The 26,693-nt window shown below is 38.9% G+C and overlaps 1 protein-coding gene across 3 annotated transcripts in view; it reads right to left on the bottom strand.

Moving 5' to 3' along the window:
* Positions 1-26,693, bottom strand: part of gnal2 (guanine nucleotide binding protein (G protein), alpha activating activity polypeptide, olfactory type 2) — a 53,992-nt gene that overhangs the window by 21,296 nt on the left and 6,003 nt on the right. For 2 of the 3 annotated variants that reach the window (XM_008279669.1, XM_008279670.1), the window contains exons 3-6: positions 13,880-13,952; positions 13,077-13,131; positions 12,789-12,908; positions 5,464-5,561 (exon numbers count right to left, since the gene is read on the bottom strand). In XM_008279669.1, the coding sequence (XP_008277891.1) occupies positions 5,464-5,561; positions 12,789-12,908; positions 13,077-13,131; positions 13,880-13,952 (346 nt within the window). Of the gene's footprint in view, positions 1-5,463; positions 5,562-12,788; positions 12,909-13,076; positions 13,132-13,879; positions 13,953-14,223; positions 14,464-26,693 lie in introns of those variants that run through there. The other variant, XM_008279671.1, reaches the window with a different exon arrangement.

The raw sequence follows: 26,693 nt of genomic DNA, 5'->3' as shown, positions 1-26,693 counted from the left end.
TTAGCACTTTACTGCCCCAGATGACTGTGTCAGTGGCCCCCAGGCTGGTGACAGAGTCCCGTGACCAGCACTACACCCCAGCCCCAACCCCAGCCACAGCCTAGGCCATGAACCGGACCCACCCTTAGATATACCTATCCACCGTCTTCAGGACTCTCCAGGACACCTGGAAACCTGTCCCAGCTGTACCTCTCTGTCCTGGGCCACCTTCATAACACCGCATCCCAACCTAAAGCTCCGTACATTTACGATGCATCAATCAGTATAAAACCACATCCATCTTTTTAATCTGAAATGTATATTCATCCAAAAAGTCAAAAACAACCTGTTATGAGACATTCGTTTACTTTTTTAATAAAAAACACAATGTAAAGCCATCATCTGTTTTTATTTTGGAGCTACAAGATCAGTCAATTAATTGATTAGTTAAAGAACAAAAAACTATTTAGTAAACGTTTTGATAACTGACTATTGGACCTTTTCAAACCAGCATTCCAAGTATTCTCTCCTCACTACAGCGTGAAAATTTGCTGTTTTATTACATTCTGCATCATTATGAATTAAATATGCTTCGGTTTTGGACTGTTAGTCAGATAAAACAAAACAATAAAAGATGCCACAATGATTTTTCACTTTTCTATGCCATTATAAAGACCAAAGATTCTATCTGCTGAGTGGAAAAATAATTAACAGATTGATTGATAATGACTTACAGTTAGTAGTTGTGGTATATAGTTGTGGCTATTCTGTATTTCACTAAACATTTTAGCAGGATTGCTGACAACAGAAGGACTAAAAAAAATCATTAAGATGATCACTGAAAGATTTTAAAATGACTATAAGATTCAAAAAGCTCAAAGGTGCGTAGTTTGGCATGTCAGGAAGTTGCTACTAATTCAGCTTCGCCTGAAGTCTGGACATGGCCTTTAACAAGTGGTTTGAGGAACAACAATCAGGTATTTGTCCCAGTATGAAGAATGAATTGGAGCCAAGTTTAATTTTTTCCTATGTCATGCATTGGATGGGCATTGTGTGTGGTGGCAACATGGCATCAGTCTTCAGTCAAGATGGAATTTTGCCATTAGTCACTCTAGATGGGTTTAGTTTGATTATTATTTAGTTCACCAGTCACATAAGGAATGCTATAGTCTTATATCCAAATTGGCTTATTTACTTTTGTCTAAAAACTTGCTATCTAACCATCACATCAGGCAAACAGAAGCATCAAATCCTCCCACCTGAAAAGCTGAAACTAAAGAATGTTTAACACTCGTATTTAAAATTAATCAAATATCAAAACTGTTGTCAATTTCTTTCCTGTCAGTCAACTCAGTAATTAGTGAAACACCAGTGAAAGTTACGATGGCAAAGTGTAAATTTAATATAAACATAATAGGGATAGCATGGCAAAATATGTCATTAATCTTACTACATAGCAGCTTTTCCTGGTGTTTTTGTATCATGTTCATGAAGTTGGCAAATAAAACTCATTAGTATTACTTATTGTATTTTTATACTGCCAAAAATGTAAATCTTTGAACTAACGTGACCACAAAAAGCTTGCCATTCAGGAATCAGAGGTCTTTTTAAACAAAGTGACCAGAGGGAAGATGAGGTTGGTGAATCCTTATGTGTTTGGGGAACATAATATGTGAAAAATACGAGCATCTGAACTGAGCTCCAGCTCCTAATCCCCCATCGGCTTTATCTATGTCCCTGGCCTCTTTCTCATTACAACATAACAAACATTAGCCGCACGTTTAGCTGTTTCATAGCCTCAATTCTTCATTAACACTCCCTCACTCCAGCACCATCACCATCCTGGGCAGCTCTCCTCTGGCCCAGTCCCTGCTGCTGCTACTGCAGCCTGGCATCCCAGACATCACCGAGCACATCGACACGAGAGAGTCTCAAACCAGCAACAAACAGCATCTAACGCTGGATGACAATCACCCACTTACGCTGGACATACCTTAGCACCCAAACTGTGTCATGAATTGTCGTATATGCTGCAGCAGTGTTACAAACATTAGCCACCGAGAGAGAAGAGAAAAGAAAAGCGAGAGGCCTGGGAGTTCAGAATTGCGTGTGAAAAAGTGTTTGATTTTGCCGTTGACACATCCAAGGCATTGCAATGGAACCAGCCTGCCGCAGCTGAAAATAGCTCATAATCAATCAACTGGCGGACACATATCTGTGCTCTTAAAACGTATAAATGTGCAATGCAGAGGGCGGATCAATGGGTGACAGGATTCCAAAAGCATCAATATGGACATGCTCTTTGGCATAACAAGCGCTCGCCATCGGCCAGTACTTATTTCCTGTGCCTCTGTCCAACGGGCCATCCAGCGTTAGGCCTGCTGGAAATAATATCTGCCAGTGGAGCAAGGTCTGTGAAGGACAACACAGATGAAATGGCAGAGGTATATCAACTCCCTTCGCAGAGGCTCAATACGACATATAGCTTCATCTAACCAAATTTTAATAGTGCTAGGACAATATATCTATTGTGTTCGGCTGTTTGCATGTAAGGCTCCTAACTGCAAATCTGTTCCTCCCACAAACAGCTACATGTAGGCCGACTTCCTCTTTAATTTACTCTCTGAGTGGCTGAAAGCACTCCTATCACATTCATGATCTAAGACAGAGCCTACTACACAAACACAAATCAGTGGACGTTCAATACACACACAAAAAGAGAGAGAACAGGTGTGGAGAACAATAGTAAAAGATGAAATGAAAGCTTCCTGAACTGAGTCTGGGATTATACGAGGCTAAAAGTAGCTAGCACTGACAAAGAACAAGGCACATACTATTAGACAGACTCTCACAGTCAAAAATATGTTTTCTGCACTTAGAGAAAGAGTCAAACTGACACATGAGACATTGAACAAGCAATATTAATATCAAAATGCCAAACATTTGCTTTAACACAGCCTGTGTCCAACACAATGACCTTTGCTCCCTTCCTTTCAACCCAGTTGGCTGCTGAAGCCGTCTGCCAGTGCTACTTCCAGGATAGCGACTGAGAACAGTTAGTATAGCTAAGTGGCCATAACAACAATAGGTGCGTATGCATGTGGTCCTTTACACACAGACAGGTCGGCTGCCATGTAGGACAGAGTGTCTATGAATGTCCTCCATCCACAAGAGTTCATACGGAGGTTAAAACTGAGAGAGGAAGTAAGTGAGAGGCCATGCAGTCTGACAAATTCCAGACTTCAATCAAACAAACCACTCTGACAAAAGAGGCATATCGTGATGTTTCTCCTGAAAAGCAGGATTTCAAAATGAAGTGCAAACGTGAAAACAGAAAACTTGCTCGCAAAGCAGGCTGGTATTGAGATGCTAGGCTTTTTTTTTTAAAAACAAATTTAACAAAGGCCAAAATGTATTATATTTTTCTATCATGTCAACTATCACACAACTGAAGTGTCATTTAAGTAGAAAAAATACAAAACATCTGAACAGATATGCCCCAGCACTGTAACTTGTTATTTTTATGCACCGGTAAATCAAACTTCTTCACTTAATGATGATTTATTGACCAAACGTACAACTGCCCACCAGCTGTTAGCCAATCAGGAGCAGCAACATAATGGCCAGAGAGGCAGTGATAGGACGATAGTATGAAGGGGAAGAGAGAGAAGAAATCAAATGAGGGGGGAAACAAATGATAATAAAGAAGAAGTTGAGGTTGGAAATAAGAGAAGAAATAGGATTTTTATGATTTGGCAGCATTTAGGATTTACAAGAGTAGATGTGAGATAGAAAAAGAAAGCGTACAAGTTCATAAACCAACACACACACACAGCAGAACAGGCACCTATGAACCACTCAATTTAAGTACTGTATGCTTTTCATTGTCTTCATATTGCTCTGTTAATGTTTACCCATGTCACAGGACAGCTGTATTATCAGTGCCTCAGCTAGTTGCAAGCCTCAGTGGTTTTAGTTATTACAATATAGAACATTCTTGTAGATTTCAACACTCAGAGCACCACTGCATCTACAGAGTTATAACAAGGAAGTTATAAAGATCTGAAATGTTTATGATACCACAATATTACCAGATGTCACCATGATACTGGAATACTGACTAAAATAAACACAACACGCTGTTTTTTTTTTTTAAAACATATTGTGCTGTCCTACCAAACACAGACTGACTCAGAGCAGCAAAGACAAACAAAGGCCGCGGACTGTAACAGCTCCACCTTACAGATTCATGTGACTCTCCAACCATCACCTGACTTTCTCTCTCCTTTCTATGGAAGCTGCTTACAGGCAGGGCAACCAGGGAAGACTTGACCCCAAGTCAAATTTATGTTCGAGATATTGAGGAAAAGAGTACAGAGACTGTTTGTCTACGTGCTGCACCATCATTAAAACATCTCTACGCTCCACCCATGCAACACAGGCTCACAAAATCGCTAGCAACCAGCCTATATCCCCACTCGCTGATAAAGTGTGCCTTTGACCGAACCCTCAGAGATAAAGGGAGTCAACCTTTTGGATAGGGAGGGGACAATGTCCAGCGGGGCTGCACTCCTGAACCTGCACCATGTACCATGTCCTCATATTTACATGTGAATCCAGAGGTGAGTCAGAGGGGAAGCAGAAGGAGAGCACTGTAATCAGTGAGTCACTTTGCATATCCAAACTTCCTTTTTACAGGCAACAGAGAGGCCCTCCACTCCATTCAAACAGCACCCTATGGTGGTCCGAGGTAATGTAGGAGCCTGCCAAACACTTTGGAGCCCCTGAGGCATCAGTTTCTGCACCTTGCCACACAGCAGTTATCGGTATTACCCAACTGCAGTATTTAATGTACAATTGTATGAAGAAAAACTCGACCTCGATGGTAGTCAAACTCAAATCCTGGCCCACATAGGTTGTCTAGCCTGAGTGACACTGAAATTTTGTCTGTGAACTCCATGTTAATATTTCCAACAGTGAAACGAAAAATACAAGCTTTAATTACAGTATTACTACATTATCAATACACCAGTAAAACTGTTTGCAATGCAGTACAGTTCCAATGAATTCAACAATCGGGCATTTTAATACAGCTCAGACCGAGCTTTGCATATTGCCATGGAGAAAGGTCAGACGTGCTGACATGATGAGATATATGTATAATTTTCCAAAGGACAACTACAATTGTTGCTTGACTTGCCACACCCAGAGTAAACATATCTCAGCCATATTCATATATGACATGACACCAGCACACACCGCAGAGCTTTCACCTCAAACATGACACAAAGAGCACATACAAAGCAAGGATGTGACTATACTTTACAGGCCAGCTCACTTATCCGACTCCGAGTATCTTATGGCTGCACAAACAACTGACATAGCATGTACTTGTGGATTTAACTTTTTTTTTTTTTTTCACACCTAAAAGTATCCACAGCTCAAAATCATAGCACAAAATGTAATTTCAAAGTTTGTACTCACTATTGTGCGCAGTCGATGAGCTGGTATTCATTGGACCTCTCAAAGCAAGCTTTCACTCCTTCGTCGTCCCACAGCTTTTTTGCGTGATCGAAGAACTCCTGAGGAAAGAGAAAAAGGAAACATTAAGACACAAACAACAGACAATAATATACAAGTTATTATATCATGTGCGCTGTAGCTTACAATTGAACTGCTAACTACTACTACTACTAAAGTCTCCAGAAATGTAGAAGTGCAGAAAATGTCCTTTGAAAATACAACTTTTCATAGTTTCACAATGACCAGTGCCAGCAGCGCTCCAACATTTTGGTAAGTTCCTGTCTTGGAATTTGCTTTGCCCAGCTGTGTGGTATTTCGGTGCCCACAACAGAGGGCCTGCTGCAGGTTTTAGGTTTGGGAAAAGGCGCAAACCAATGGGAGGTTCATTCAAATCAAGCAGAACAAAGAGTCAATGGTATTTCGGTAGAAAAAGTAACTTTGTGCTGAGAAGACATTGCAAAACCACATCTGTTTCTGGTGCACATACATCTGTTGCCACTTTGGTAATTTTATTAGCAAGAGCACATGTATGGTAATAATTGATTAGTGCTTAAAATGTAAATAAACAGTTTTAACTGATCACACTTCCACCAGTAGTGTTTCAATTGCTATAAAAACATTTACTGTGGTCACAGTGGGGACGCACGCAAACCAGTCCACATTATCAATAAAATAATACGACAGAAGTTTTCACAGCTGCTTTATACAGTACGAGACGTCTTTCCTTCACTTCGTTAAATCCTGAAGCCACCTGAAGGTAGCCGCTCAAATATGCCGATAGATGTGCAGCCCCTGAATGCAGAAGTGCTGCACCAGTGCCATTACGCATGATCTTCCACTATGTTTACCTTCAGTAAATCACCTATAAATGACAGCAGGTTGCCACAGAATGACCACACATACACACTTCTACACACATAGGGCTGATTCACTATGACTCTGTAATCTGCTATGTGGGAGACGCGGGATTACACTTACTTTTATCACAACTTCCATATAATTTTTAGTATTTTTACCATAGAGCAGAACAGAGGAAGCGCTGTTGTACCACACTGTATGCCATGATGTAAACATTTTTGACAACATAAAGCAGAATTACGCTTGAACAGCCTTGACGGCTTCATCGACAGGATGTATTCATGATTTCTAGTATTGATGTATTAATTAACTGTTAAAAACCCATATCATCTGACTCGCTGCAGATCTGATGGTGTTGTAGGTTCATGCTATTCCATTCTGCACCACCCAGACAACAATATGACTTCCTGGAGAAGCCTCTTCATTTGTTGAGCTGCTGTCATCATGCGTCACTGAGATTGGCTAAGCTATTCCAGGGCAAAGAGAACAGCGATGTGACTGGCTGAGGGCATATTTATTGATCATCGTGCCCTCCGATTTATATTCCATTTCAGTCAGCCTTTCTGCACTTAGCGCTGCTTTACATGCATGAATCAAAATAGTAGATATACATGAAAACATCCACACAATCGGCGCACGAATGAGCTGTTGCCTCGCGCTTGTCATTGCACGTGCACATTTAAAATAGGACACTTGTTGCGACTTGTCCTATTTTGATTATCAACATTTGGTTTGTTGATTAAGCAAATCAACAAACCAAATGTCTTTTAGAGCCATTTTGCGTTCACCAGAGAAAGGGATCAGCAACACCAAATACCACACTGACAGTTACATACAGTACATTTGTCACATAAACACTGCAGCCCGACCTAACTTCTTCTACTGCCTCACACAAGTACCACAACCAAGAGGAGTGGAAGAAGTAGTGCGGTATCTAACTCAACAAGTAAAATTTCCAGACAGACACTTACCAGGCATACGGCTGCAAGCGCAGCTTCCCAGAGTTTGTCAGATTTTATCAAGCCTATACAGGGACCTACTGTATTTAACACCCATGCTTAGAGCTCATCTTGCAACCTGTACAGGACGCACTATACAAATTATTAAACCGTTGATGTCCAAGACATAATTCCAACACTAAACTCTTGAAGTATTCCCTTTATTGAATCAGATGTTGTATAAATAGAAGGGGGGAAAAAACAACTGCGGAAATCTACTAAACCCAATCTTGCATCTATAAAGACTTCAGAGTTTCCTAGTCCCATATGGTGACCTTTGAAGGACCAGTTTTAGCCTCTGTTAATTTTTTTTTTCATTCTAACAATTTATTTGATGTATTCGATTGTCTTTCAGTACAATGCCATATCCTTCTTTTTATTCCCATAAAAATGTATGGCTCTCTGTATTTCTTGCCTTTCTAACTGCATCACCGCATCAACAATCAGCGTAAGTTCGACATCAGCTATGTCATATTTCCAAAAAAGAAAGGTAAAATGATGTTACATTCTATATATAGTAACAAGAATACTTTATATTAGTACACGTAAATCTCTCTTGTTGGTATCGAGTGAGTTGATTTGAGTGCCTCATTCACTTCCTTGATACAAGTTTTATCCAACAGTTCCTAAACACAAACTCATGACTTCCTGGTCACAAGCTCTTTGCGCTGAATTCGAAGATAAAACCTCCCAAAAAAGTGGATGCTATAGCTCAATTATGATCCAATTCAGATAATGCTACAGAGAAAAAAAATCTTAACGCCCCCTAAAACCCATAAACGTCACCTGCACTCGTTCTGTAGTGGGATGAGGGTAACTCATCTTATCAATGACTTTGAGACATTTCCCAGGACTCTCCTAAACAAAGATGATTGGGCTAATATCCCTGGTCGCCTCCTGCGCACATGTCTTTCAGATGGGCTCCTCCTCTAGCCTGGAACCACCACATGACTCTCTGCACTCAGCACTGGCTCTGCGCTCCGACTGGGGAGAGGGTGAAAGTAGCCCCGAACCAAGAGAGAGAGGGAGAAGGAGCCTGATAAATGATCACATGCTCCGGGAGATCTCCTCTCGGCAGATCCGGTGATTAAGTTCAACATGGAGAAAATCCACTGATCCAGTACTTACAAGCCTCGCAGAGAGAGAGACATTAATATTTACTTTTTTTTTTTGTAACAGACGTGTACAGCATCGCTTAGTGAGGTATAACCTAAACATTTTGATGCTATTATGTCACACATTATACCAAAGTATGCTCCATGAACACACGACACGACCATGGTTCAGTTTTCTGCGGCGTAGCGTTAACTTGGTATGCCAAAAACTCTTGAATAACAAAGAAAATTGGGCCATATTTGCTTTCTTGCCTGTATTTACTTCCACTTGAGTTGTGGTCAAACTTTTAACACCCACCTCAACTAATATCAGCAAAATATAACATTGCCGATTACACTTTTGTGCTAATAAATGTCACAAAATGTTTTTACACAAGCAGACATCGAGGGGTTTGAGACCCTAAAAAAAAAAGGTCTGACGAGGCTGGTGAGCGTTGGGGGTTGATGGAGGGAGGATGAGAAGTCGAGGGTAGAAGGGGCAGTAAGAGCGAAAAAAAAAAAGGAAAAAAAAGCAGCGTATGGTCCTCAGGGCTCTTTTCCACAGAGGCGTGTGACACTGGGCCTTTGAATAAATGCAGTGTGTGCTGCAGTGCCCTACAGAGGAACTGATAACACAGAAAGAGACCAGGAGGGAATTTGCTTTAACACAAGTTTTTTTAACTCTTTCCTATGCTCTTCCTAGTTCACTTCTACTCCCCAGTCGCCATCACCAGCCATTAGGTGTTTGTTCCCCGGTGGCTCGGCTACGACCGATTCTCCCTTCAACCCTCTGTTAATAAAGTTTGTCATGTAATATGTCACCTGAATCATATAGGTCAGGCCGACACAGAGGACAAAATGGCCTACATCTAATTCAACTTATCAAAACAAAGTTGTGGAGCTAATGGCTTGCATCTTCTGTCACAAGGGAACGCTGGAATTCCTTTGGGTTTTATAGAGACCCTTGGCATTACAGAACAATGTATAGCAACAATAATAACCTCAAATCCCTCCATACATAGCCATCCAGATGTACCGTTTGGCTCTTCGGTGAACCATCATCATCACATTTATTGGATTCGAATAGTATATCAGTGTTAGATAACAGTCACCGGGCACGGAGAGACCTGACTTTCATGGGTTACCTCAGTTAAAGAGTACAGACAAATTTAGCTTAAAAAAAAAAAAAAGAGAGAGAGAGAGAGAGAGAGCAAAAGCAAAGAAGAGAGGGAGCGACTGTTCAAGACTGTTCATCTTTCATAACATGGTTTCAAAAATCAGAGCAGCTCTCCATGCCACTCTCTGCCCCACATCATAGATCCTCAAGTGATCAATTAGAGGAAAAAACAAACTTCTAGGGCCTAAACCGTTCACCGTGAGGAAATCTCCAAGACGCTAACAACATGGAAATGCTAGAGAGGTGCTAACTTCAATGGCCGTAGTGGGAGGGAAAAAAAAGAAGCACAAAGCGGGTCACGTTTCTTTATAGGAAGTAGTAATTACAGCCCGGCCTGTAAACTGACATCAGACAATATTAAATAATGCTACAGACTCACTGGCAGCTGTTGGGCTGTTGATGCGCACAAGTAAGATTTAAACAGCTCCATAGCAAAGTGACTCTGCACACAAACAGAAAAGTAAATCAGCTCAGCAGTGGGTGTGGGCTGGACATAATATAAAGCTCACCTTTCACAAAAGACAATCACACATAGCTTGAAGAAGAAAAAACTTAGGTGGGCTTTATCCTGGTCCTTTTGTTCAGTGTCGATATAAATAACATTAACGGGTTTCAAATGGTACTCGGTGACATGCTTGTTTCAGGAATAAAAGGAGAACATTACATGTTGTTTTCAGCATGCCTAATAGAGAGAAAGAACATGGTGAAAACAGGGGCCAAGGCTCATTTGAATTTGCTTCACTTCAGTTGACAGACACTGTCAAGTGGCTAATGTTGCTACCGCAGTGGTATTTGCTTCCATTTGCATAGATGACCGTTTGTATCTGTGCTTCTTTTTCCATGGGTCTACTGTTATATCCCAAGCTGCTGTAGGAAAAAGTTTTTTCAACTGTGGTTCACAAGGGTGCTTGGATTAGAACCGCCATCGCAACTAGGACAACCAGGACAACCAGGACAAGAGCAAAGTGCTGTATCACAAAACCCCCAGTCAGGAACATGCATGGAAGTCTAATTTTTACAAATTGAATCTAAAAATCCACTAAAAATCTACTTTCTCTTTAAAAATCTGCTTCCAGTTTAGCTTTGATTTTACGATTATTTGGTAGCATTTTCTTATTTCTGACCTGTCTGTGACTGAGCTAACCAAAAACCACCAAAAACAATGACCAACACTTGCTGGTTCCGTCTTCTCGGATTCAAGATTTTGATGCTTTTTGATGTGTTTAACCTCAACTCAAACACTGAACACTGGGAAACTTTTACAGTCATGATTCTGTGACATCTTACATCAGAAAATAAATACAAGACAACAATCAGCACATTAAGTGGCATTAAAAATAACTGCCATGGTTTGCAGCCTGAGAGAAAATTCCATTTTGGTACATGCCGATCTATTACCATCACATCTAATTATACGGCGAAACATTTGGGGAAATCTGGGAAGTGAAAGATTTGTGTCCGTTTCCTTTAACGCTATATAACAAAACATGACGTCATCCGATCAAAATTTTCCAAGTAAAATGTGCTTCCATGTTTCAGAGCGGCGCCAACAGGTGAAAGCCACAGGTTACTGATTGGCCGTGTTCCTGCGCTGCTGTATTGGATATCATGCCTGGTGGCACTGAGTGACAATGTAGTGGTGACACTGACGGCACAAAGTGAAGCCCGAGACCGATGACAAGCACAGACGCTCCAAACAGAGCCATGTTGTTCCCTTTGGCCTGGCCGGGCCTGGGAACTCAACGACGACTCTCCCCATGGCCCCGGCCCTCACACAACACAACATCACAGCGCCACAGACTACTGCTGCTGCCCTGTTAGCGCTCTCACTGTGGGCCCTGGCAGGAAATTAACACCCAAATGCGTTCAATGGGTGTTCTTGTGATGTAGCATTAAATAAAGTTGCCGAGAGGGAAGTTTGAAAACAGCATGCTAAGATGCAAAGTGGCAATGCAAAAGTGATACCACTTTAAAGACAAAGCACAGCTGTACAGTATGTGATTGTAAAGATTAGACCTGAGGACTGCTGTGAGATCCAAAAAAGAAAAGTATTTCATTCCACAAGACTTCAACATCAGCCAGAGACCAAAACCTCCTATAAGACTAATTCATATTCATTAAAAAATGTCCAAAAGTCAAAGATATTTAACTTACAATTATATAAACACAGAAAAACAGCAAATCCTCACACTGGATAATCTGATATATTTTCCTTTCATCAACAATTAATTAGTTACTAAAACAGTTACTGATCATCTTTCTGTCCATTAATTGATCTACTAATAATTCCATCTCTGAAAACAAGCTTTTGCAATAATGTCTTAATGGTTTTTGTAGCAGAGGAAACAACAGATGTGGTTTTTAAACTGCTTGACAGGAATTGCTGTCAATTCCACTACAGGGAATGTCAAAAGTGCTGATCAATACACCAAAAAAGGGAGAGCAACCCTGAACTTGGATCACAAAGAATAGCATGCTAATACTTTAATTTGATTCCCATCAAAAGTGCATTAACAAAACTATTTTAAGCTCCACGAGTCTCTGTATTAATCTGTCATTCCTGTCTTATGGTGCTGCACAACCAGTGTCACACAAGGAACACTATCAGAATTATGTAAAACATTATCTACATTTCCAAACACATGACCTCGTGCTATCGAACGGCTGATCACACACCGAAAAGAATCCCATCTGCTGCAACTTGCGCTGAAATCTGCATACAGTAAGTCGGCTTTGACAGGGAATCAAGCCTTTAACAAGCAACCGCGCTGGCTAACTGTTGATTTCACACGGGTTAGTTGTCATTTCCATTCTCTACCGTACATCCTCTGAAGGAAAGACAGCACTTTTAGCAAAAAAAGAAAAAGAAACAGACCTCGCTATATCAGAACAAGCAGTAAATTTGGTTCTGTTGTAACGTTACATCCGACAACATCAGACAGTACATCCGGTTGTAACAGTACATCCGACAAACCAGAGTTATATCACCGATCTGCACTGTTGGACATGGCACACTAAAAACAGCAAACCCATACCATCACATGCCATCCAACACCCACACAAAGACACATAAGAAGACAAAAAAAAGCACATATGCAACATACGAGCAAATCCACCCTCACACAAGCTCACACACAGTAATTTTACAAATCGTCTTACCTGTGAATAGTCAAAGTCAGAGAGTGGTGCTATGCTTTTGATGTATTCGATTCTGAATTGGTCCTCTGGGTTGGCTAGCGGGACTGGGGGTATTAAAGTGCTCATCGCAGACACTATAGTCTACAAAGCAGAAGTTAAAGGAGAAAAAAAAACAACCATTAAACAGGATGAATACATGAAGGAGGGGGGGGAATGAGCGTAAGCCCATATAATAATCAGTAAAATGGGATTTAGTGTAACAACAGAGACACTGAGCACATTTGGGGAGGTGATACAGATGAAACTCACCACTATGGCATCCTTCACGTTTTTCCGAATATCTTGGATTTTCTGTTTCTTTTCTCTGCATGGGGATGGAGGGGGGCACAGAGGAGACGTGTGAGAGGCAGCGAAAACACAACAGACCGCAAAAGGTTTATCATAAGAGGTAGTTATGAGTAAGACGAGGGGTTACAGCCGGGTTAGACTGTACTGTGATACAATTAAGCACAGGTGTTGAAGGCTGGGGAAGAGCAGGTAAATGCAAAAAAATAAAAATAATTGAGGCGATATGATGTGCTGCAGTCAGAATTTTTCTCATTTTTTTAATCTTAAAACTGCAAGATCATGCCTCCCCTGGATGCACACTTTGAATGCACACATATAAAGAGGATTTTCATACAGTTACACGACTCTAACATGTACTAGGCCTGTTTAAAATAGACCACTGTTAAGATCAATGCCATGCAAGGCCTTGCAGCAAAACAAATCATCAATAGGCCTGTGTCGATCACAACCTTTCACCCTCTCACATGAAACAGGAAACAGTGAATTATTTGCCTCTGAGATCCTCACATAATGTACACAACACACACACACAAAGATAAAAAATAAAAAAGAGGTAAAGGAGAGAAAGAAAGGGGGGAAAAGATATTAGCTGCTTTGCATGGGATACAGGGCCCAACAGGCGCTGCAGTGCCTGGGGAAAATCCATTCACAGGCTATATCCTGGCCTCGACAGTGTTATTCATTAGGAGGGAAGCCATAAAAATAAGCAGAAATGTCGTTTCGTGAGCCGCTAATGTTGCTATTTAACACAGAATAGCACTCACTCCGCGTTGAAGCCGTTGACGTGTAGGATCCTCATCTGCTTCACAATGGTGCTTTTTCCGGACTCTCCCGCACCTTCGAGAAAAAAAAAAAAAAAATACATGAAAATATCACCAAAAACGACCACGAATACACACATCCTGGTTATCGTAGCACACAGAAAAGACGGTTTTTTTGGAAACGAAGGCAGCTAATTGTGGGCTCTGGAAGGCTTCGCTTCCATCAATATCCACCCCCATGACATATTATTGCAAGCGCTGTCAAATGGGGCTACGTGTTCGGTAAACGAAAGGGATTACGGTTAGCTTACATTTCACATAGCCGTCACATAGAAACCCAGCCTTACCCAGTAGCAAGAGCCTGTGTGTGGCTTTATACGCTTGTCTTTCCTTCTGCAGCTGCTTTTCTATCTTTTTATTAGCCTCTCGTTGTGCCTTTTCGTCGATGCGTTGATCTTCAGTCTTGCTGTTGCCCAAACAACCCATCTTCCGTCGCCCTAACCCTTCCTTAGTGGAATCGTACAAATAAAAAAAAAAAAAAAAAAATGTAAAAAAAAAAAAAAACCCCAACAACAAACAAACAACAACACCCGAGATGATATTGTTGGGTTTAAAAAAAACACAACACGAGAATGCTGTTTAAAAAATAAAAAAAAATAAAAATTAAAAATAAAAAAAAAGGGGGGGAGAAGAAGAAAATCTCTGCGAGGCTTCTCTCCGTCGGAGGGAGGAATATGTTCCCCGTTACAATTCCGCTTTAGCCGCAGCCGACCGTCATCCAAAAAACCGTTTGCTAGCTAACAAACCGACGAAGAATAGCGACTCGCTTCAACAACGGAATACCATTTAAAAAACGCATAAATAAGAAGAGAGAGGAGGAGGGGGGGGATTTCAATTTCTGGGAATCCAGTCAACTGTTCCTATCGCGTCTCCTACCCCTCTCTTCTCTGTGTTTTTTTTTTTTTTTCTATCTGAATTTCTATCAGTATTTCTGTCTCTTTAACTCAGCACTGCCTCTCTCTGTGGCACCAGGAAGTAGCCGCGGACCGTGGAGGTGGAAAACAAACCTGCGTTAATAAACCGAAACACTTAAACGACAACAAGCCGCGCTCGAATAGCATTTTACGAGTCGTGCTGAGGCGGAGGCACAGCAGCCATTCCCCGGTTCTGGTCCGTCGCCGTCCCGCTATCGAGCTAGTCGGCAGTGTGGGGTGGAAACCCGGACGCCTCTGTGCTGCTCTCACAGAGGGGCTGGGTCTCTTCTAGTTGGCTTCCAGTCAGCGAAACGGCCCTGACCCAACCTGGCAACCCGTTTACACCGAGTCTGGCTGTGTGTGTGTGCACTGGCCTCTGCCTTCTAACACACAAGTCTGGCAACACATCATGGCAGACGCTTTACTTCAGTAAAAGTAACAGTACAACTACTTACAAGTGCCTTGTTCCTTGTAAAAGTACTACAATACGGATTTTACACTTGTCAGCACGAGCAAAAGGTCCCGTATTACGGATTTGACACCAGTACAGGCAGCAACATGTGCCCCTATAGTCACTGTGCAAAACTACATGATCACACACAGTTCATGCTAATAAAGTAAAAGTATAAATTCAACAGTGTAGAAATATTCTATTACAAGTACTACATCAAGATTTGTTTTTATCTTAAATATTACTACAAAAGTATTAAAGTATTTGTTATGCAAAATGGACCATTTTACAATATTGTTATATAATTTTATAGTTTAATCAAACAACCTGTTATTTGTAAAAGTTGTATTCTAAGGATTTAGTTAGTATAAGCAACAACATTTTGTAGTTATTGTGCAAAAGTGGTCATACTACATTATATCATCTAATTACGTTTATTAATGCATCAGTGTAAAATCGATGTAAAAGTCCTATATAGGATATTTTATAACAGTACAAGTACTACTTCAGACAAGTAGATTTACTCTAGTTCGAGTGCAAGACATATATTGTTTGATTGTTGTTATTGATGTATCAGTGGCGGAACAAGTACTCACAACACAGAAGAAAGTAGAAGCAGCGTAGAAACACTGTATTATAAGTACTACACTGAGATTTTCTTCTTAAACATTAGTACAAAAGTATTAATCTTAAAAACTGTTAATAGTGAAGGTTCTTGTGATGCTAAATGTATAGTTTATCATTATCACATTACATATAAAAGTCCTATGTCTTGGATTTTACAACAGTTAAAGTTGAACTTCAACAGAGTAGATTTACTCTATTACTTGTACTAGTTTTTTTTAAATTAGTACAAAAGTATTCCTATTAGTACTTAGATGCTTTAATCAAGTAAAAGTAGCAATAAAACTATTAGCCTGTTCCATGTAAAAGTTCTATATTAAGGATTTTACTTCAGTATAAGCAACATGTGCCTCTACAGTCATTGTACAAAACTTTACTATCACACATTTATCATTCATTTGATGTTATGGAGGCATCAGTGGTAAAAGGAAAAGCAGAAATTCAACAGAGTAGAAATATTCTATTATTATTATTATTATTATTATTATAAGCACTACATTCTGATTTTTCCGTAAATATTAGTACAAAAGTAACAGCGTCAAAGTATTTGTTATGCAATTCTAAAATACTGTTTAACTATCCAGCCTGCTACATTTAAACGTTCTGAGGATTTTACACTTGTTAGGACAAGTAACAACATTTTTCAGGTTACTGTGCAAAAGTGCTCATACGATATTATCATATATATATCATGATTGCTTTTAATAATGCATCTGTGCAAAGTTGATCCTATGTAGAAGATTTTACAACAGTATCGGCAACAACATGTGCCTCTGTAGTCACTGTGAAAAAGTTGATTGTCATATATATAACTTGATCAGTATTGTTGATGCATCAGGGCTGGAACAAGTACTTCATTAAATGTTTTCCTAAATATTATTACAAAAGTGTTAGCAATTACATTTTAGCACTTAAAGTAATTCTTAAGGAGAATGGCCCAATTCACAATAATATATAATTTAGCTTGGATTTTACAGCTTGTTACATGTAAAAGTCTTATGTTACTGATTTAACACTTGTTAGTGTGGGCAAAATGTCCCTTATTAAAGATTTCACTACAGTATAAGCAACAAAATGTGCATCTGTAGCCACTGTGTAAAACTACATTATCACACATATGTTGTTGATGCATCAGTGGTAAAGTAAAAGTAAAAATTCAACAGAGTAAAAATACTCTATACTGATAAATATTGCTACAAAGAATTAGCGTCCGTGTGAAAATATTCTATTACAAGTGTTACATTAAGATTTTTTCATAAATATTAGTACAAAAGTATTAGCATCAGGTCTCTGATACATTACTGAAGTAAAAAAAAAAAAACTATACAACTATTTAAAAACACTCTGTAACATTAAAAAAGTCCAACAATAAAGGCTTCACACTAGTGATATGTGATTATTTTTACTGGTGCAGCAGTGGTGACATAACCAGTCAAATCTTTAAGTAAAACTGGAAATACTGTGGAGTAGAAATACTCCATCACAAGCTGTGCATTCAGATTTGTTTTTCTATAGTATTAGCGTCAACATTTTAGTACTTTAGATGCTCATTATGCATAATGGCCAATACAGTCTGTTACATGTACCAGGATAAAGAACAATATGTGCCTCTGTAGTCATTGTGCAAAACTATATCATCATAAATGTACTGTTGGATTATTGTTATAGATCCATCCGTGGTGGAGCTACATCATTTTTTTTCTTTATTTATTATTTAAAAAGTTTTTGCCTCAAAATTTTCTTGTTATGCAGAATGGCCTATTTACAGTCTGGTACACGTAAAAGTATTTTTATTACTTTATATACTATGAGCTTATAAATTTATCTCCAAGCATCAATGCAGTTTTATATTAACATATAATAATTCATTATAACTTGCTTGCTATTTTTGAATTCATAATCTGAATCTACCTAAAATTATCAGGTGGCCTAAATGCAGTCTAGTACCTGTCTGCATAAATACACAAATACAATACAAGCACCTCAAATGTACTTTATAAATGTACTAACCTCTATCATATTCTAATGCATTTTAATGTGTAAGCTGTAATACCACTGACATGTGCAATAATTATTGTTATAGTAGTTATTTTTAGAAGTAGCGCTTATGTATATTTTGGTTTATTTTTTATACATTCCTGAAATGTTTGCACTATCTTTGCTGCTGTAACACTGCAAATGTCCCCACTGTGGGCCAAACAAAGGGTTATCTTATCTTATCTTAACAATGCTTTGAGTAACTGGTAAATATATTCTTTCAAATCATTGTAAGAGTAAAAAGTCCAACTTTTGGGGGGGTTTTTTTGGAAAAATTACTGTAGTGAAGCACAAGGGCCTTACAGCTGGAGTAAATGTACTTTATAGAAAACATATATATGAAACAATAGTAATTGTTGTGTATAATAAATCATTAAATAAACTCACTCACTGTACTTAAGCAAGACTGAAACGTCTTCTATCCCAGGCGTGCATTCTGCAAAACTTACTAATTAAATGATCCTGAAGAAACGCTCTCATCTTGCCTCTACTGCTGTGTATGTATAGCAAAATGACAATAAACTTGATTTGATTTTTGATTAAGTACAACTTCACAGTGCTTGCACTTTACTCAAGTACTTCACGATAATTTGTACTTTCACTCCACGACATTTCACAAGTATTATATCTTCTTGCTTCACTACAGAAATATTGGTACTAATTCACTACAGCGTAAACAGCATTTTATGGAACCAATTTACTATTTTATGCACTGCTGGAATGTTTTATATAAACCTGTAAACTAACTAGCGATAATACCTGTAGAAACGTCTAAAGTGAATTCCCCTTGGCACAAGTGAAACGTGCCAAAACTCACGTAAAGCTACTTTAATGACTCGCTTGTGTGCTGTACTTACGTGAATGCGCTTCCACCACTGGAGCTATTTTGATGTCAGTATGATGCAAATCATGACAAAAGGGGTAAATTCCAGTCAAAATTAATGTTCTCGAGGCTTTAAACAGTTAAAAGTGTACACGACTGCAATTTCTTATAGTGCAGTGAAGATGCAGGAGTGAGATGTAGCAGTAAATCAAATTTGAAGTGTTGCAGTGGAATATTTAGATTTAAACCTACTTTTTTATTTCAGATTTTACATTTCAAACACACAGTAAAAGTCATTTGAATCACCTACTTCCCCAACAGCAGTATATTGCTTCTTATATATTTATAGTGCTGATAATATAATATACTTAATAATGCTACCTAATAATATTTATGTGTTTGCTTAAGAAATTTTGATGCATTTACAGGTTTTCAATATCTATTCAACTACTGCATTAAGAATAGTAAAACAACAACTGCAGCTTAATGATACTGTAGACCGGCAGTTTCCAACTTGAGGGTCCTGAATCACTTTTAAGGGTTCTGAGATACATTTAAGAGAAGATGAGTCACAGCTCAAGGAAGAAAACATCATATGTAGGTCAAGCTTGTCAACGTATTCAAACTGAAACGAGTTTTGTCTATGAAGGAGTCACATGCTGAAGAAGGCAGGGGAGCAGTACTATAGGCTTTGCATCATGCAGCCTCTTAGCAAAAGGGATTCGGATTGTTTGTTTGAAGTCCTTACATTCGTTTATCATTGCGAAATCAGAAGTTCCATGGATTACATCACAGAAGATAAAAATGGTATTTAGTTCTACGTGAGATCCCCCATAAAGTCATCATCAAGCCGACTGCAAAAAATCCAAAGTCCAGAGTGCAGGAATATATTAATAAAACCTGAGGCAGTAAGAAAAGAAAAGGAGCCGTATGTGTGTGTGTGAAGGTTTACAGTATTATTTATACATACTGAGGATATTATCGGTGTTGCAGTGATGTTTGCTGGGGACACAGTTAACACAGCTGAACACACCTTCAGCAAATAGTGATGCTTAGGATAAATAAATGCATCGTGCAATGCTCTGTAGTCATAAATGTTTACCAGTTTACCAAATAAAATCAACTCTAAACTACCGACCACCACAGGATAAAGGTTTCCTCTCAGGGACCGAGAAACTTTTAATGACACTTCATGTATAGTCACAGAAAAATTCATAATCTGTAGATCTGACGACGTTTTCCATCTGAAATCCAGACGTGCGCAGCGACAACTGCTCTCTGGCAGTTCAAGCCGATGAGAAGGAAACAGAGAAAGAGTTCCTGTTGTGAGTATTGTCTGACATTTACGTTAAACTCGCTGTGGCTTCCTCTCAAACAAAAAATGGGTTGTGGGTTTGCTAAGGCTGGACTTCTCAGTCGCAGACACTGCACTTTACTTTTAGACTACCTTTGTGCTATTTGTAGGTATTAAACAGCAGCAAGTCTGCATGTATGAGAATGCAAATTAAGACTTTTCCTCCCATTCCAAAGCATTTAAAAAACAACTTGACAAGCCTGCCTGAGCTAATGCTAAGCTAACTGACAATGCTACTCTGTCGCACTGAGGTCCTGCCTATAAATGTACTGCACACATGAATTACAATCACTCAGCAGCACAAGGCGACGGTGCATGATTATTTGTGTAGCATACAACAAGGAATCTGCTTGTTCTCATGCAAACACAAAGCAAATACCAGTTTCCTGTAGTGAAATCGGTACGACAAAGTTGTGCTGCACGCAAATAAAGCCTGAAACCCTCACTTCAGCTACAGCAGCGTAACCTCCAACACACCATCACCAGTACCGAAAGAGAGAAAAATCCAGTCTCCCCACCTCAGAGAGCAAGGTCAAAACAAGCCACTGGCCCACAGCGCCCTCTAGTGGCGACAGGCAGCGCTGCAACAAGGCCACTGTCAGCTTCCTGTGAATGATACACAACCAGGTTTTGCTGCATAAATTATTGTCCTTTTTAGGAAGCACTGTCTGATATTTATATTTAGCTTGCTGTGGCTTCCTCCTTCCTACCAGACCAAAATGGTGTGCCAATACTAATTTTTATCATACGTGTTCGAATCCGTCTTTACTTCGCTTCATGTCTGACATTCACTGTGCAGAGTTTGGCACCAAATGTTTGGTTTCACATTCATCTGCAGAAGGAGGAAAGTTTCTCTTAAATTAGTGTTTAAAACCTGCATTAAATTGTGGTATGACAAGCATTTTTTTTTAAGTTCACAGTGATTCAATGTGCAATTTTAAAACAAAAGCATGTGCACATAGATTAAAAGCTGACTTCTCAGTGATGTAGGAGACATCATGTGTCCAGGATTTAACCCTCTAAAGTGTAAAACAGTATGTGTGGATGCACAGCTGCATTTTGGGAGTGTAAGAGGCTCTACAAAATTAAACTGTCCATTAATGAATACATTTAAGACACTTAAATACGTAGGGCTTTTGGCTGGGTAAAGATTATAACCACCAGCAAACTGCTCCAACAAATCCAACAATAAATGTCACTTGAAAGAGTTCTTTTCAGGCATATAAATCTTCTAAACTTATTTACTGGCCCAGACTAAAACCGGAGCATGTACTGTATAAACGAGGCATGCATCCAAATGATATCCAGCTAAAATTAGCCTCCTTGAATTTTTTTTTTTTTCCTGGAGCTGGAAAGAACTTTACAGCACTCTCTATAGGGACAGAGGCTCTTGATAAAGCATAAATTATACAGTAAGCGAAACTTGGAAACAAGCACAGTCCAATGTCCTTTAAACGTGGCGTGTCTCGCTTTGATGGAACTGATACACGGATCCGGACAATTCCCATAGCAGCTGCTATCAGTGCCATAAATACGACAATAATTCATAACCTTGTACCTCCTTTTGGTTATTACATCGAAGCATGCATTGTATAAACGAGGCATGCATCCAAATAATATCGAGCTAAAATTAGCCTCCTTGAAATTTTTTTCCTGAGGCTGTAAAGAACTGTACAGCTCTCTCCGTAGGGTCAGAGGGTCATGATAAAACATCAATTAAACACTGAAATTCATTGTGAGTTCATTCAGCTATAGGTTTTCTTGCAGCTTTAGGAATTTCAGTTATCTACAGCTTGCTTGATTAATTAGTTTAAAGTCATCTTATGAGTTGTGAAAGTGTAAACCAGCCAAGTAAAATTAATTGAACTTAAAAAAATATATTGAATGAACTTAAGATATTAAGTTGAATCAACTAGTCACATAGACAATAGTTACAAACAGACTCGCAGAGACAAAGTTTGTTCTTAATTTAACATTGAGAATTACAGCCTCTTTTATTTGACAGTACAAAGACAACCCGTGAGGCAGTTTATAGTTAAATTATAAGTCTATAAGTGTAGAGACTGAAATTCAATACTAACCTTTGCCGTAGTTAGTGATAAATCTCCATACACTGAACACTGAACTTAATGAGTTGAGTGAACTTATTCCTTCATTAAACTAATTATTTTAAGTTGTAAGAACTCACGAAGAATCTCAGCTTAAATGCATTTTGGTTGATTAATAAGTTCAGAGTCATCTTAGGAGTTGTGACAGTGTAAACCAGCTGAGTCACATGAACATGAGAAAACAAGTTGAAAACAGGCAGATGTGTGGAGACAGAGTTTCTTCTTCATTTAAAATTAAGAGCTTAGTTTCAGCTACAAAAGCCTTTTTTTTTTTCTACCAGAGTCAGTAGAAGACAATCTACAAGTCTGTTTACACTGAGTTAAATGACAAGTCTACAAGTTTAGGGACTGAAATCACTTCTAACTACTTGGTTAGAATTGTTTTGACTAATATGAAAAGAAACAACCAAAACTTAATTCAGCAAAGACAAATAGCAAGATATCACCATGAAAAAGAAAAAAAAAGTCTCAGAAAATTTTAACTCTTCGACAACACATACATTCCTGTAAACTGAATTGAATGAGTTGAGCGAACTCTTAGTTGTTCATTCATTAAACTGAAGTAAAAATGACTCAACTTTTGCAAACTTTTAAAGTTCGAAAGCAGTCTAAAGTAGAAATTAAATGCCATATATTTACATTAAGTAAACTAGAAAAGATGAGTTGATTTGACTAAATTCCTTCACAATGTTGAAAGTTATTAAGCTGAATCAACCAGTCACATACAGACCCACTTGCTTTCCTTTTACATTTTATAAGTTTGAAGAGTTTATTCTTCATTTAACATTGAGAAGTTAGTGAGAAGATCATCTGTGAGGCTGCTTATAGTGAGTTAAATTACAAGTTCACAAGTGTAGAGACAGAATATAACACGGACTACTGGTCATAGTTATATAGTGTTTTATGAAAAGCAGCAACCAGACAAACAACATGTCTGTTTTCTCAACAACAACAACAAAAAGTCACTGGGGAGTTTAAATTCTCCAGCTATACATCACTTCATATAAGCCTAAGTTAATTAGTTGAGTAAACTTTCATTTGCTCATCCATACGACTTATTATTTGAAGTAAAAATGACTCAACTCTGAAAAGAACAGTCTGTAAGAAAGGTCTGAAAATAAAAAAATGTGACATCGGAACTTTAATTAACTCATATGTTTAAGACGTTACATAAACTAGTAAAGATGAGTTTACGTGACTACATTCCTTTACGATGTTGTACAACTTTCCAGTGAGTGAGAACAATCACAGTCCAATGTCCTTTAAATGTGGCGTGTTTCGCTTTGATTGAGCCGATGCGAGGATCAAGACGCCTCACATTCCCGCTATCAGTACCATAAACATGACAATGCTTCAAACTCCACTACCTGCTGTTGGTCATTACATAAACTGGGAGCTCAGTGCAAGGAGTAGCAAAGTTCAGCAATGGTCAATGATAAAACCCCTTCAGACAGAAGCAAAGTTCACCTGACTGTGCTTGTATTCAAATGGGGGAAAGAGCTAACGGGGCTATACGTTCCACTGTGGATCCAGATAGTGGTTTCACATTTAGGGTAGTGGCTCAAAAAACCAACAAACAAACAAACAAAAAAAACAACAACATGACAGTCAGCGGCGACTCCCAACGAGCTTTTCAGCGGCCTGCCTACCTCGTTCCGGTGATCATTTCGACATTGCTAGCTGCCTGTTGTTCAGCCCCATGAAGGCGATAAGGCTGAGATATGAAACAGCCAGTTAAGGACATCTAGGAAAGCTGCAACAGATATTATCACAGGGCCTGTGCAGAATCTGATCCAAGAGACCAAACAATAAAGCAACTTCCTCTCCAAGACATAATAGGAACTTGCCTTCCAGTTCCCATCCATGTATTCCTGTGCTAAAGTAGAAAGTCTAAAGGAACTCTATTTAGGGGTTTTCAGAGGGGTCCTCTGCACAGGCACACTTTAAAATGAGTTTATTGTAAGTTAGTGCATTCAGATAGACAGTTTTGACAAATTTAAAAATATTACTGTGCTCCTAGAAGTCCATATAATTAGATGCTGATTCATGATTTTGACGTTATATATCAGGTTCTCAGCTTTCTTTGTCTAAAACACCACATTTCACTGTGTATTTGAAGGCAGCTTCACTCGTATTACATTGCAACTGGGCTATATTTTGATCTTAAAGCTTTGCAACTCATAAACAGCTGGACTGCAACCATGATCTGTTAAACATGGAAAGAGCCTCTTCAAGATTTTGATGAAGGCCTGTACAGCCAGTCTGTAAAGTTAAGGAACTTCTGGGGACTGACTATTACACGGATTTCCTTTATATCATCAGCTATATATAAATCAGGCGTCCGATAGCTGTTTTTTCTCACTCACAGTCCAAAACCCCCAAAATATGCAATTTAATAACAAAGAAGATGACGATATCCAGTAAATATTTATATTTGAAAAGCTGGGACTTGTAAAGTTTGTGCATTTTTGCTTAAATCTGCCTCCTCTCATTTACATTTCTTATGCATAACCATGTTGGATCCACTATTTGCTGTGTTGTCACGTCACATCTTCCACAATAAAGACAAAAATCTTAGTATAGCAAACTAGATTCTTGATCTCAGCCAACACCAAAGCGAACCATCTCTCAATCAGGCCTCTTCATGTTAAAGCATTTTATTTATAAAGCTTCAATTCAACAGGTTTAATGCACTAAATTTAAAATTTAAAAAAAGATATATGTCCATAAATTTAAAACTCACTGATTAACTACACTTTAACAAGTTTAGGTACATTTCCGAAGCATCAAGTTGTAGTTTTCTGTCGTTTCTGCGACTAATTGCTCAAATGTTTGCAGCACAACTTAAAAAATAAACAGTACAGAACTGTAGGATCCATTATTTTAGCCTTTATTGCAGGAATTTTTACAAAATCTTCCCAGAATTTTGATGATTTTTTTTCCCCAGAGAGTTGCACTTGTGTCTAAAAAAAAATCAAATGCCAACTTGTGTCTTCCACTCTAAAATAAATTTAAAAAATAACACAACAGTTTGCATTAGATGTTTCAAGTTATTCCAACTTCTAATAAAATTATGTTCAATCAATCAACTTTAATGGGTTGGAAGAAATAGTCTTTCCTCCACAATTAAAGGTATTTGAAACACTTGATAAGTTTTTAAGGACGTCAGTACTCAAGGCTATTTTATGAATTTACTCCAACCTGAATTTTGTTTTTCAATCAATCAATGCAAAAATTTGAGTTTAAACTACACAAGATATTAAGTTGGTGTAACCACCAACATTATTTCATCAACACAACTCATCCAAACAATGTCAGAAACTTAAAAGTTAACTCAAACGTCGCAACCATGCATTTATTTAAGTGATGGAAAAAGTTCACCTGAATTACTTTTTAGACTTCAGCAGTGAGAAAGCAAAAACCTGACATGTCCTTTAAATGTTTAGGTGACCATAAATAACTGAACACAGCAGTCCTTTGGGGATAAACAGCTTTTCCTTGCGTCTATCATTATTTAACTAAATACCTGCTGCAAATACAAACAGATAAAGTGACCCAGATTAGCTCGCATACATCGCCTTGAAATGTAACACTATTTGAAAGGTGTCCACTTTCAGAGGAACACAAACCACCTCCGTCCTCTGGCATGCAACAGGAGTCCTGCCGGCTTTAAAGTCCCGAAGGCCTCTTAAGAAACAGCCAGAAGCGGCCGGTGGCTCGTGCTGCTGCTGCTGCTGCTGGCTGCAACCGGGGACGCTTCTCTCCCAAAAATAATGGTGATTGTACAGCGGCGGAGCAAAGCCAAACCATAATGACACGCCGGAGTGACACAGTAACACGGGTCAAACATGCGGCGTAGCTTTCAGCGGCAGCTCATGGAAGAATGTATGACACTTCCCTGTGTGACTTCATTAGGATGAGCCATTTCTTCCTGCGTGTAATTAGGCAGAGCTGTTTACTCAGGAAATTAAACTGGCAGCCATTTATTATACAGAGAAAAGAAGCAGTGCACTTTTCAAAGTAAAGCAAATACGTGTGATGCGAGTGTTACGTAAGGCTGCCAAAACTGAAAGTGGACGAGTTCTTATTGAGCCTTTTTTATTGTTTTAAACATTGTTTTTCTCATCAGGGCGGCCGTGATGACACTTCAGCTTCTATTCCTGGTCACGACTTTCTCCATTGAAAGTTGAGCACTGATGTTTTTTTGAAGACTAGTGGATAAAACGAGTTCTAACCTACTTTTTGGGCAACAGTGAGACTCGCAAAACGTCTCTATGTGAGCACGCCGGATGACACAGGGATGCTGCTGAGCAACATCTGGAAACTCTATCATTATGTATATATATATAAATTATATAAATGTTTAATCATTGGATGTAGTGATTGTGAGGCAACAGAATTTATAACCCACAATTTAAATAACCGATTCCTAAATAAGGGCTTCAG

The sequence above is a fragment of the Stegastes partitus genome, unplaced genomic scaffold (genome assembly GCF_000690725.1).
Source record: "Stegastes partitus isolate 25-593 unplaced genomic scaffold, Stegastes_partitus-1.0.2 Scaffold167, whole genome shotgun sequence".
Lineage (NCBI taxonomy): Eukaryota > Metazoa > Chordata > Actinopteri > Pomacentridae > Stegastes > Stegastes partitus.
This window is presented reverse-complemented; position numbering and strand designations above follow the sequence as displayed.